The sequence below is a fragment of the Arabidopsis lyrata genome, assembly GCF_000004255.2.
Source record: "Arabidopsis lyrata subsp. lyrata unplaced genomic scaffold ARALYscaffold_283, whole genome shotgun sequence".
Taxonomy (NCBI): domain Eukaryota; kingdom Viridiplantae; phylum Streptophyta; class Magnoliopsida; order Brassicales; family Brassicaceae; genus Arabidopsis; species Arabidopsis lyrata.
This window is the reverse complement of record NW_003302352.1, coordinates 1-10,573: the sequence shown is the minus strand read 5'-3', so window position 1 is coordinate 10,573 and position 10,573 is coordinate 1. Positions and strand designations below refer to the sequence as shown.

General features: G+C 35.5%; 4 protein-coding genes across 4 annotated transcripts; 1 reads left to right on the top strand and 3 right to left on the bottom strand.

Moving 5' to 3' along the window:
• The first annotated feature begins 44 nt into the window (after positions 1-44).
• LOC9298698 (ubiquinone biosynthesis O-methyltransferase, mitochondrial) lies at positions 45-1,125 on the top strand. Its single transcript, XM_002862578.2, has 4 exons — positions 45-94; positions 230-379; positions 492-572; positions 724-1,125. The coding sequence occupies exons 1-4, from the start codon at positions 47-49 to the stop codon at positions 841-843; spliced, it is 399 nt and encodes a 132-aa protein (XP_002862624.1). The 5' UTR covers positions 45-46; the 3' UTR covers positions 844-1,125.
• Positions 1,126-1,296: 171 nt separating this feature from the next.
• On the bottom strand, positions 1,297-5,077 carry LOC9298701 (actin-related protein 2/3 complex subunit 1A). The gene is made up of 15 exons (XM_021015885.1): positions 4,794-5,077; positions 4,416-4,504; positions 4,176-4,252; positions 3,933-4,027; positions 3,735-3,804; positions 3,374-3,443; positions 3,070-3,143; positions 2,936-2,978; positions 2,723-2,804; positions 2,501-2,589; positions 2,319-2,404; positions 2,142-2,205; positions 1,815-1,915; positions 1,635-1,693; positions 1,297-1,541 (listed from the first exon to the last, which is right to left on the bottom strand). Exons 1-15 carry the CDS (start codon positions 4,861-4,863, stop codon positions 1,474-1,476), a joined length of 1,137 nt encoding a protein of 378 aa, XP_020871544.1. The 5' UTR covers positions 4,864-5,077; the 3' UTR covers positions 1,297-1,473.
• A 540-nt stretch (positions 5,078-5,617) lies between these two features.
• LOC9298700 (protein trichome birefringence-like 43) lies at positions 5,618-8,095 on the bottom strand. The gene is made up of 5 exons (XM_002862576.2): positions 7,450-8,095; positions 6,813-6,990; positions 6,539-6,714; positions 6,300-6,458; positions 5,618-6,106 (listed from the first exon to the last, which is right to left on the bottom strand). The coding sequence occupies exons 1-5, from the start codon at positions 7,731-7,733 to the stop codon at positions 5,803-5,805; spliced, it is 1,101 nt and encodes a 366-aa protein (XP_002862622.1). The 5' UTR covers positions 7,734-8,095; the 3' UTR covers positions 5,618-5,802.
• A 272-nt stretch (positions 8,096-8,367) lies between these two features.
• LOC9298699 (cytochrome b561 domain-containing protein At2g30890) lies at positions 8,368-10,529 on the bottom strand. The gene is made up of 4 exons (XM_002862575.2): positions 10,278-10,529; positions 9,746-9,913; positions 9,028-9,176; positions 8,368-8,820 (listed from the first exon to the last, which is right to left on the bottom strand). The coding sequence occupies exons 1-4, from the start codon at positions 10,404-10,406 to the stop codon at positions 8,493-8,495; spliced, it is 774 nt and encodes a 257-aa protein (XP_002862621.1). The 5' UTR covers positions 10,407-10,529; the 3' UTR covers positions 8,368-8,492.
• Between the last annotated feature and the right edge of the window lie 44 nt (positions 10,530-10,573).

Below are 10,573 nucleotides of genomic sequence, written 5' to 3'. Positions count from 1 at the left end.
TTACTCTCCTCTTTTAAATACGAACTAATATTTTCGTGTCGCAGAAATGCTAGCGGATGAAGGCAGGAAGTTTGATGCTGTTCTCTCTTTAGAGGTACCTTTTGCTGGTCCATCTCTTTTTCAGCATGTCCCTTTCTCTTTGTCAAACTTCCTGATATTTATACTGTTCCATGTCTCACTTCTAATATCATCATATTTATGGCAAATTTTCTGATTTTCTACAATGAAGGTCATCGAGCATGTAGCCAACCCTGCAGAGTTCTGCAAGTCGTTGTCAGCATTGACCATCCCCAATGGGGCTACAATACTTTCTACAGTTAATCGCACTATGCGAGCATATGCATCAACCATTGTTGGAGCAGAGTACATCCTACGTTGGGTAATCTTCAGTTTCACACTTTATTTATCTTCTGTTAACACTTAACACTTTTTCTTACTTCATGTGTTCTTGGTTACTCATTTTGTTGTTTGTATATTAAATCACCTTGCAGCTTCCTATAGGCACACATCAATGGTCAAGTTTTGTAACTCCTGAAGAACTGAGTATGATATTACAACGTGCTTCAGTCGATGTAAGCCTATCCCTCCCCATTCAATAACACTTATGTCAATTTCAATAAGTAATCTTAAGCCGACTGAAACCAAAACAACAGTATGCATGTCTCGATGTGGGCAAGTGGTAGATTTTGCTAGAGGTGATAACTAGAAAACTATGTATTGCAGGTGAAAGAGATGGCTGGATTTGTGTACAACCCAATAACAGGAAGATGGTTATTGTCAGATGATATTAGTGTCAACTATATTGCTTATGGGACGAAAAGGAAGGATCTTGGAGACATATAATCAATCGTTCCAAGTCGTGTTTCTCTGCATATCTGCTTCTGAGTTACAACTCTAGTTTATGCTTTAAAAAGTAGGTACTCTGGAAGTTGGTTAGGACGAGGACAGTAGTTATATTTGCAAATAAGTGAGAAACATTCAAAGAAGATTAGTTTTGCCTGTTACACATCAGCAGATTTGGTCTTCTGGATCACACTTATGTCAGCTCTCTGAGAGAAGATTAGTCTTTGAATATACGTTTTGTGGTAAATATGGCATAGTTCGGAGGACCAAAGCTTTTTTTTTCTTCTCAAGAACTTGAAAATTTTGCGAATTGTTTTATGTGTGGTTCAATATGGACTCCTTTCGACACAATGCTGAAAATGTACTATTAAAGAAAAATGTATTACCAGATGCTAACTAAATGAATCAAATCATGAAGCCAAGAAACTTATTAATAATACCTGCCCTTACACAAACCAAGAAAATAAGGCCTTTTATTATTGTAGTTTACAAAGTGAAACAAATACGAAATTGGAAAAAGAGTTATAAAAAAAAAAAAAGGCTGGCATTTAGTCAAAAAAAGAAATCTGATATACAAATTAATAAGTAAAACGTTGCTTGTGATCCAGATTTGTTTTATTTGTGTGTTTATTAAAACTGATTGCCAAGTTCTTGTTCCATGTTCTCCAGATCCCATATGGCTACTTTGCCATCCAATCCTATAAATAACAAACCGATATGCGAGTAAATGAAGCTGCTGGTTTATTTTTTGAGAACTGAATCGGCTGATTCCATTTGAATTAGTGACTGACCTGAAGTGCTGAATCGCATAACTTTAGGACTCCCTGCTTTGCTCAGAGGCACAATAGAACTGCAATTTTCAGGTAAACTTCCACGTCAGGCTCTTAACGGAGAATCGAGTAAAAGAGTTAGTGAGACAGTCTTCTGGCAAATGATTTGGTTAAAGTAAAGTTAGCTTAAGAAAAAGTTACTTTATGCAGTTATCATGAACGCGTCCACGTGATTCAGAAGCATCATTGGCTGTTGCAGACTTTGATTGACTACCGTAGAATTTTCCAAATGCTTCGGAAAACTGAAAACATAACATAATAAAAAGATGGGTTAGACAAAACAGGACAAATAATGCAAGTGGAAAGTAGTAACCCCAAGGAAAAAAGAAGGAGCAACTACACAAACCCGAAAGATTACTATCTTATAGGAACACTTCAGGAATAAGGTACATTTCAATCATATTTTATTCGAAAAGGCTAAAACCAGACATATTGCACCAAAAACAAGAAATAAAATTTGGTATGTACCTGCGAACTGTAACTGGAATTTGAAGATGCCGCTTTCTTCTCTCCGATGTATCTGATAAAGCTCCTACAGACCATAAACAAAGATTTGTAAACGAGTATAAATTAATTGAAGGATTTGATTATATGCAAACAGTTAAGAAAGAGATAATTAAGCAGATATTTCTGAGAGTTACACACCATATTCCAGTATCATCTGCAGCAAATACCATTGGATTGCTGTCATATCCAACACCTATCACCATTTTCTCAGAAATAAACAGGACCTGAAAAAGTAAATTGAAAGTAGCATATAAATTCAGGATATAACACATGGAGAAGACTAGTTTCCAAAAGTAAAAGAAGAGTGGATGCTGACCCACATCACGAAGAGGCAAATCTCGGAATGCAACGCTTTGGGCTAAAGGAGAAGGACCAACATCATCAACAAAGTAAATCATGGAGCTATGGCCTATACAAGATTACAGAAACAAGGGAAGTGAGACAAGAGTATAGTAAAAATTATGCAACCAAGTTGAAGTTCCATTTTATAACTCCAGTAGAGCTCAATGGACAAACATCTGAAGTTTTAAGGATATTCTGACCTACATAAGCTAAGGTGTTTCCACTTGGAGACCATTTCACACCAAATGCCCAAGAATATGAGAGATCAAGCTGAAGAATTTGCTGTCAACAAATACACAAAAGAAAAAAAGCTCCCTAACATTAGATGAGGGAGTAGAGGCAAGGCAACAGTTATATGGCATAAGCATTATGATATTTACGAAAAGAAGGAAAGCCTGCCAAACAAATCAAACCTCCCCAAATTTAGTTTCCGCTGGTGAGCCTGCTTTTGAATCCCTGTATCAGCCCATTGAGAGAAAATATTAGAAACTACACCCATTTTTTTGCGAAAACGTTTTAGAAATAGACATTCAAGAAATGAGCATACTTTGTATCAACTCCTTTGATGAATGTTGAAAATACCCGACATTTTCCATCTGTAGATGTCGTTGCCAGAAGAATCTAATGCAAAACAGACAATCAGAGAGAACAGCAGCATGAAAAGGTACCGGCAACAATAATTTAGAAGATTAACTAGTTTGTGGAGATTGATATTCTATCTTAGGGATCATGTACTCTATACTCTATTCGGTGGCCAACTAATATAATATTTTTGGTACAGAAAGCAATTGCAGAGGGCCTGATTAATTTTGGCTACATCAAGTACAGGGGGTTGTGTTAATTGCACGTACATTATTAGGATGCCAAGCAACAGATGTGACTGAAGATTCGTGCCTTTTCCGGATAAGTTTACTGACCCACCTGAACACAGTAAAGCCAAGCAATGTCAGCCAACTAAAATACGGAAACTCTACATGAAACTAATAATATACTTTGTGAGAATTGCACATAGTCCAGATCTTTCCAAAACCTCAACACATTACATGGTTAAGCATGCCAAGATGATAAAAAAAAAAAAAATAGGTGCTAATAACATGCCAGTACATAACACAAGATAATACCATTACATAGACCAACAACGCCATTTTTAGGCAACATTCCAAGGAAAATCCATGACTAATAATGAGAACTAGGAGCAGAAAAAGAAATTACCAGTTATTCTCTTGCTCGTAATAGCAAATACAAACAGTTTTAGCACCACTTCCAACAGCGAACTTGTTCTCTAAAGGTATTGAGAAAAAAGATGGGAACACAGATTAGAAGCTGTAGAAATTATAGGAAAAGTACTTTACATATTACATAGACAAGTAAGCTTGAGAACTCAGAAAACTTTAGATCTGATACATTTACCTTTCGGGCTCCATTGGACACAAAGTGCAGCACGATTTAGTCTAAGAATAACAAGAGTTGGTACCCACTCACCTCCGTCCAGGCTCCACACGTACCTTCAAGAAGCATTCTAAACTCAGTTTAACTAACTAAAACAGTGGAGAACTAAGAATAACAGGTTTGCAGTTTCTCACAGCACTAATCGAAGTAAAAGGTTACCCAAATGGCCAATTTCCTCAAAGTATATAAAAGTTGGCAACTTACGAGTTCCTGTCATGAGAAACACTGACGATTTTGTTGGATTTTGAGCTCCAGTCAATTCCAGAAACAATTTGGTCATGCTGCAACGATTCAAACAATAATCATGACTTTTGTTGTAAGGGAGATTCAAACTGTCAATAGAACACTTTTCAGCGACAATCAGTAAAATGAGAATAAATGAATATATTTAGTAAAGAATTCCCAAGAAGAGAAAGGAAAGGAATGCAGGTTCAAAAGTTTCACCTTTTGGAGGACATGTAACCTCTCCCACTGGTCTAGAGATGATGATTTATAGATATGAACTTGAGTATTGTTAGGACAGAGAGCAACCACTAGGAAGAAAAACAAAGCAAATGTCACAGCACATAAATGGTTACAGGCTTAGTACAGAAGATACCAACTGTTCCTAAGAAGAGACACTGACAAACAGACATAACAAACATTGACCCGAAAATCCTGAATTCTAGGGATTTTGAAGAAATTTGATTAGCAAGATGTATTAGAACAACATAAAGGCAATTCAGTTCTCTCATCTATCTTTCTTACCAGCCAAACTATAGATCCTCCTCCTCATATAATTATTAAAAAAAAAACAAAAAGGCAAGGAAGAGAGAAACATACTGGAGTGATCAGGACTCCACGCATGGCAAGTGATTGACTCAGCGAACCGATGAACATCCACCACCGCCATTGTCCTTTCTGGCGGATAATGTGTTGTAATGGAGACAGATAGTCTTTTCTCTCAAATTGACATCTACAGATTCCTAATAACGGAGTCGTACGGTGAATAGATCGACGGAGAATGATGAAACGCCGATGAGATCCGGAGCTCGACGACGTGAAGTGAAAGAGAGAGATGTTTTTGTTTGTTTGTTTGTTTGTTTGTTTTTTACTCTAAAGCCCAATTTTTATGACCAAATCTTCCTTGGCCCTTTCTTTTGGGGCGACCGAGCATAATAATAAGGAAAAAAAATCGATTTTTTTTATATTTTTAATACTGCCATTAACTGTTCTCCGGATTTTTTTATTGTAAAAATTTAAAATAAATTGATTAGTATCTTTGTCTCTAAAGTAATGATATACTCTCGTGGAATAAGGTTTACTTCAAGTTTGGTCTTTCTCTAATAATCTCTCACTAATTAGATTTCAGAATACATATTTAGGTCATGTTCGTTTCATATTCGCAGGGGGATTGCGACTGCGACTACGATTTTGAATCGCATGATGTTGTTCGTTTAGCAATCGCATGACTGGTCGCTGCGACTAATCGCTATTTAAAAAGTCGCATCGCTATTTTTTCATGGGATCAAAAAAATCAGTCGCAAGTCGCAGCGATTGATCGCGCGATTAGTCGCAAGATCCTGCAACTCCCAAACGAACAATTTTCAGTCGAACGAACAACACCTAATAGTCCATTCAATTATTACAAGATCAGATGGTTATACTTTTGTAAATTCTTCTCTTATAAATTGTTCAACCAGTCAAAGAGTCTTGTTCTAATTTTAAACATTTTGACTGACAAAAGAAAATGAAAATCTAAATAAACATGTTTAGGTCATCAATAAATGGGTAAAACAACACCAACATAAATCATATAATGAATTTTGTTTTGACTCTAACCATCAAAATTTTAAGAATGAAACAACTCAGAATACAAGAGTTGGTTCCAGCTATCCGGGACTCCAGAGAGACACCAATGGCTACAATCCGGCATCTTGTGACCGCCAAACCCGTATACTGAAGGATGTCCATCTTTCCTTAGCTGAGACATTAATGTCACATCCATTAACCGCGCCGGATTCTTCATCGTCTTTATCACTTTCGCCACCACCATCTCCGCTCGGTGTGGTCCCGCCCAGTACTTCGATCCCATAATCGGCTTTGTTTCTCCAATGCAACTGCCTTTGCCACCTTGTTTCGACCATTCGCTTGCGCTGTAACATTATTGTTAGCAATATCATCTTCAAATTATTTTAATCTATGAGCTTCAAATTATTTGGTTCTAACCAAAACTTATATAGACTAATCCAACATATATATATATATATATATATCGTGTTAATTTTTGTCGTTGATTTAAAGTATGTATCAAATAAAAAAAGAAAGTTATATAGAGAAAGAACTTACCGGCCATGGTCCGGAGAAACACCCTGGAAGAAGACTTTGGTTTTGGAAGGATCAATGTTCTGATCAATCCACTTAGCCCAAGTCATCATTGCTTTCTCATATGCCACTAACCGGTCCATGTCTTTAACCGTTACATTCCCGGACATAATTGCGTCCCATCTGCAACCCCAAATGATTACATTAGTTAGATACTAGGTCCATATACTAAGATATGTTTGACAACATAAAGATGATTTTACGGTTGTTTTCGGCCGGTGTGAAGCCACCAATGCCAAGAGTTGAAGACCAAAACATCTGCGGTTTTCCACAACGAACCACTCGAGATGGAGTCGAGCATCATCACTCGCTTAGGTGGGGCTCCGACTATATCCACCAGAAACGCGTTTCTTGAAAACATAATCGAAGAATTGTAAGCCTGCATTTGCATGCATTTAAATACCACCAGAACCAGAATTAAACCATATTAAACCGGAGCTATACCGGAAAAGAGTTTGATAAAGTTCGAAACATTACGGGGAATGAGAAGACAGAGAGGCCAGAAGGGGAACGTGTGACGCTGGAATTGACGTTTGGTGCAACGTTGTGGAGCAAACACGTGAGAGATTGCCATTGGTTTAGACTCAGTGAATCTCCTACGAACATCAGTTTCTTCCCTTTCATTATCCTTCCCAGAAATTCTAAGCCGTTGAATCTGCACCATTCATCATTAATCAATTTAACATTTAAATATCATTCATAGAAGAAAAAAACTTCACGTTTAATTTACCACAAAATGGTTGGATACTTAAGGTTTGTAACATTTTGTAACTTATTATGTCTTTGTAATAATTTTATTCTAGGGACGGGTTATAGTTATGGGTTTATGTACCAGCTGCTTCGGTTACTTAAAATTCTATAACATTCATACACAGGAACTCAAGGGTTTTGAATCCAATAATAAACCCTAATTAAAAACCTATTAATCCCCCTCAAGAATACTAATGACATTTTTGAGAGTGAAATTTTCCGATACCATGCTAGGTGATGCTCAGTCGTTCTGAATTATAGTGGTACTCATAGCCATTCACCTACGATTAGTAATATGTCTTAAAATGCACTAGATCTACCTATAGAAAAACGTTATATATACATGAAGAAAAGATAGAATCACCTGGGGAGATTGCAACCGGAAGGTTGCCACCGATACTTGAGGTACTCTTTGTCAGGGCGACCATTGGACTTGCAGTTAAATTGTCTCTCGATGAAAGGACAAGTCTTGGAATCATAGAGAGGGTAAGATTTATCATAGACCCAACTTCCTAAATAAATATTACAAAACTTTCTATGTGATTGTGATGAACCATTCACACTAGCACTCTCTGTTTGGTTTAACAACACAAGTATCATTATAACCATGACCATTACTACTCCGGTCGAAGCAGCACCTCTCATCATTGCAAAACTCACACAAGTTGTCAACGTTTTTGGTTTGGTGAAGAAGAAGAATTGTGTGGCTTTTGTTTATATATATCGGCATATATATGACGTGTTTGTGTAGTATATGTTATATCGGCTCTAATTTAAGAAAATATCTCTACATGTAGATTTTTTTCTTAAATTAAAGATATTTTCTCTCTGTCTTACGGTACTTAATTGGTAAAATGAACGTTAGAATCTTTATTAATGAGGAAAGGAGATGGATCAGTTTCCATTTTCGTTGGATTCAGTTTTGGTCTGGAGATCTAGAGATATGTGGAAGTTTTTTTTAATACTAATATATGGAAGTTTATATCTTTGTATATATCATATATATTTATACTAATTCATCATATTTATACTAAATGAATTTCATATATTAGTATAAATATATGGATGTCTTTATAAATAAACAATATACATATAGTAGTTTATATCTTTGTATCCAGTACTAATTTATAATTTTATAATAAATTAATTTCATCTTGATACAAGTGCAATTAAAATTTAGGTTAGGACTTAATCACAGCCTATGAGCTTGTTTCACTTGAAAATAACAAAAGAAGAAAGAAACTATGACAAAAAAAAAAAAAAAAAAAAAAAGAAAGAAAGAAACTCGAAAGTCAGTCATTACCACTCTACAAATCAATTCAAATGCCTATGAAACCTTTTCTGTCTCCTGGAAAACAATCTCTCAAGATAAGAACAAATTAAATTACTAATAGCTTACAGGCGCTTTTAGCATTTCTCTAACTCGGGTTTAGCCTCTTCGACCCCGTCTCCATGTCCAGTCTCTGCGGTTGATATGTTGCTGTTATGATCAACGGATTGATTTCTGTTAAATGTAGTTTGGCTTTGGATATAAGACCACTTATCTTGAAAAAGATAGACCAAGACAATAGAAGCGAGTTGTGCCGTGAAGAGTATGGTCCAAAGCTTAGCACTTGTTGATGTCTTTTTGGCGTAAGCGTGTAAACCTGTGTATATGTTTATCATCCCAAGAATAGTAATTAATGTTCCTAATATCCAATGTCCTACAAACCACTTCCTTCTAGATTTTCCTCCCCTGCAATGTATAGTAAACAAAACAATACTTATAAACTAGACCCATTTGGAAGTCCTCGTCATGATTGATAACATACAATTAAGTCTAACAAATGCAAACTCTATATGCAAACGCAAGAACACAAAATAATAATTGTTATAATTTCGTCGCAAAAAACTATCGGTTCTCTATTTATTATGCTGAAGAGAAAAAAGGAACCAGAAGTACCTTGGAGGTCGGAGGAAGCCAAGAAGAGCTTGGAACCATACAATAGCGTAAAGTCCAATTCCAAGCTGTTGGTGATGATTATTGAAGGAATTGTTGAAGTTTTTAATCGACATTATTGCCCCTATTGTCACAAGTATCACTGCAACCATCTGTTTGATAAAGTCATATGAGCCACTTATTGATTGATAATAATAGTTAAAAGTGATTTTTGTTGATCAATAATATATAGTCCACATTTCTTATTAATTAAGTATCAAGGAAACTATATTTTGTAACAAGAATTTGACTAGTAGGTGTGGTTTTTTAGTTAAGTATCAGAATGAGAAAAAGAGAAAGTCAGAAAGAATTAAAGGTTAAGAAGATATTGACGCTAAAGCTAAAAAAGAAGAAGAAGATAGACGCTTTACCTTGGCCTTCAAGTTTCCATGATTATCAGTGTGATTAACAATCTAGAATAACTCAAAAAGCCCTACTAATTACTAATGGAATACTAATTAAAAATCATGAAAAAGTCGTCAGTTGGATGCAATCTTTATTCTTTAAGCATCTTTGCTTTACTCTCCATCCACCCATCTTCTCGCACCGACCATTAAATTTCATTTTCAACTCATATAATATTTTCAACATACTTATGATTTAGTTCGTTGAATCTGATTAATCTTTGATATCTCAAAAAATAAAATAGAATAAGAGAGCCAAAAAAAGAAGTGAAACCTGCCTGAGAAATGACATGAAGAAAGAACAGTCGTCGAAGAGTGATTATAGGTTGGTCTTTGATAGATATTAATCTGATGGAGATTATACCAATTGGCAGTAAAACACCCATCGATGCCCAAAGCATAAATCCATGCACTTTGATTTCGTACACAAGCTTTGGATTTAGTTTCTGTTCAATAAAACCAAAAATAAGAGTTTCATACCAATTAAGAGTTTTTGAAAAAGTAATTAACAAGCACACATTTTATAGAAAAAAATCTATATCCTTTAATCATCATGTAAGGAATAATATATTCAGAAAATTCAAGGGTTCTTCATGGTTTCATGTAAAAATGTCTATATATACATAGACATACATATATGCTATTCATGAGATGATGAATATAATAATTAAACTCATTAGGTTCATAAGTTCAGTAACAAAGGAGCTTCATTGTATAGAATTATAAGCTAAAGCAATGAGATTATGAAGAGTTTGATATTATTACATTTTAATTAATTAGGATGAGCGAGAGAGAAAAGAGCATACTAACCTCGGAGATAAGACTTGTTTCGACTTGACCATTGACATCAATGGCCAAGCTTCTGGTATTTTCTTGGGAGGTGCATAGGGGAAGAAGGAGGAGGAGGAGAAAGACGAAGAGGTGATGGTGAATCTCCATGACTTCATGTGGTTTGAAGTGGAAACAACAAATACATAGTTTAGAATTGATGATAATCAATTCATGAGTTTATTTTCATAAATATAAGTGTTAAAGTTTATGAGTCTGTGTGTGTGTGTGTGTGTGTGTGTGTATATAAAGAATTGGGGGAAAGTAAGACGCACTTT

Bases quoted from the DNA above. Each gene is read 5' to 3' on its own strand.
- LOC9298698 (XM_002862578.2), top strand. From the start codon at position 47: ATGCTAGCGGATGAAGGCAGGAAGTTTGATGCTGTTCTCTCTTTAGAG. The intron at 380-491 runs GTAATCTTCAGT...ATCACCTTGCAG, and splicing joins CAGAGTACATCCTACGTTGG to CTTCCTATAGGCACACATCA. The intron at 573-723 runs GTAAGCCTATCC...TATGTATTGCAG, and splicing joins TACAACGTGCTTCAGTCGAT to GTGAAAGAGATGGCTGGATT.
- LOC9298701 (XM_021015885.1), bottom strand. From the start codon at position 4,863: ATGGCGGTGGTGGATGTTCATCGGTTCGCTGAGTCAATCACTTGCCAT. The intron at 2,405-2,500 runs GTGGGTCAGCAT...TTACTTTTTCAG, and splicing joins GAGATTTGCCTCTTCGTGAT to GTCCTGTTTATTTCTGAGAA. The intron at 2,206-2,318 runs GTGTGTAACTCT...TATGGTCTGTAG, and splicing joins GCAGATGATACTGGAATATG to GAGCTTTATCAGATACATCG.
- LOC9298700 (XM_002862576.2), bottom strand. From the start codon at position 7,733: ATGATGAGAGGTGCTGCTTCGACCGGAGTAGTAATGGTCATGGTTATA. The intron at 6,715-6,812 runs GTAATGTTTCGA...ATGCAAATGCAG, and splicing joins TCTCTGTCTTCTCATTCCCC to GCTTACAATTCTTCGATTAT. The intron at 6,107-6,299 runs GTAAGTTCTTTC...ATAATGTTACAG, and splicing joins GTTTCTCCGGACCATGGCCG to CGCAAGCGAATGGTCGAAAC.
- LOC9298699 (XM_002862575.2), bottom strand. From the start codon at position 10,406: ATGGAGATTCACCATCACCTCTTCGTCTTTCTCCTCCTCCTCCTTCTT. The intron at 9,914-10,277 runs GTTAGTATGCTC...TTTATTGAACAG, and splicing joins AAACAAGTCTTATCTCCGAG to AAACTAAATCCAAAGCTTGT. The intron at 9,177-9,745 runs GCAGGTTTCACT...TTTATCAAACAG, and splicing joins TTCTTCATGTCATTTCTCAG to ATGGTTGCAGTGATACTTGT.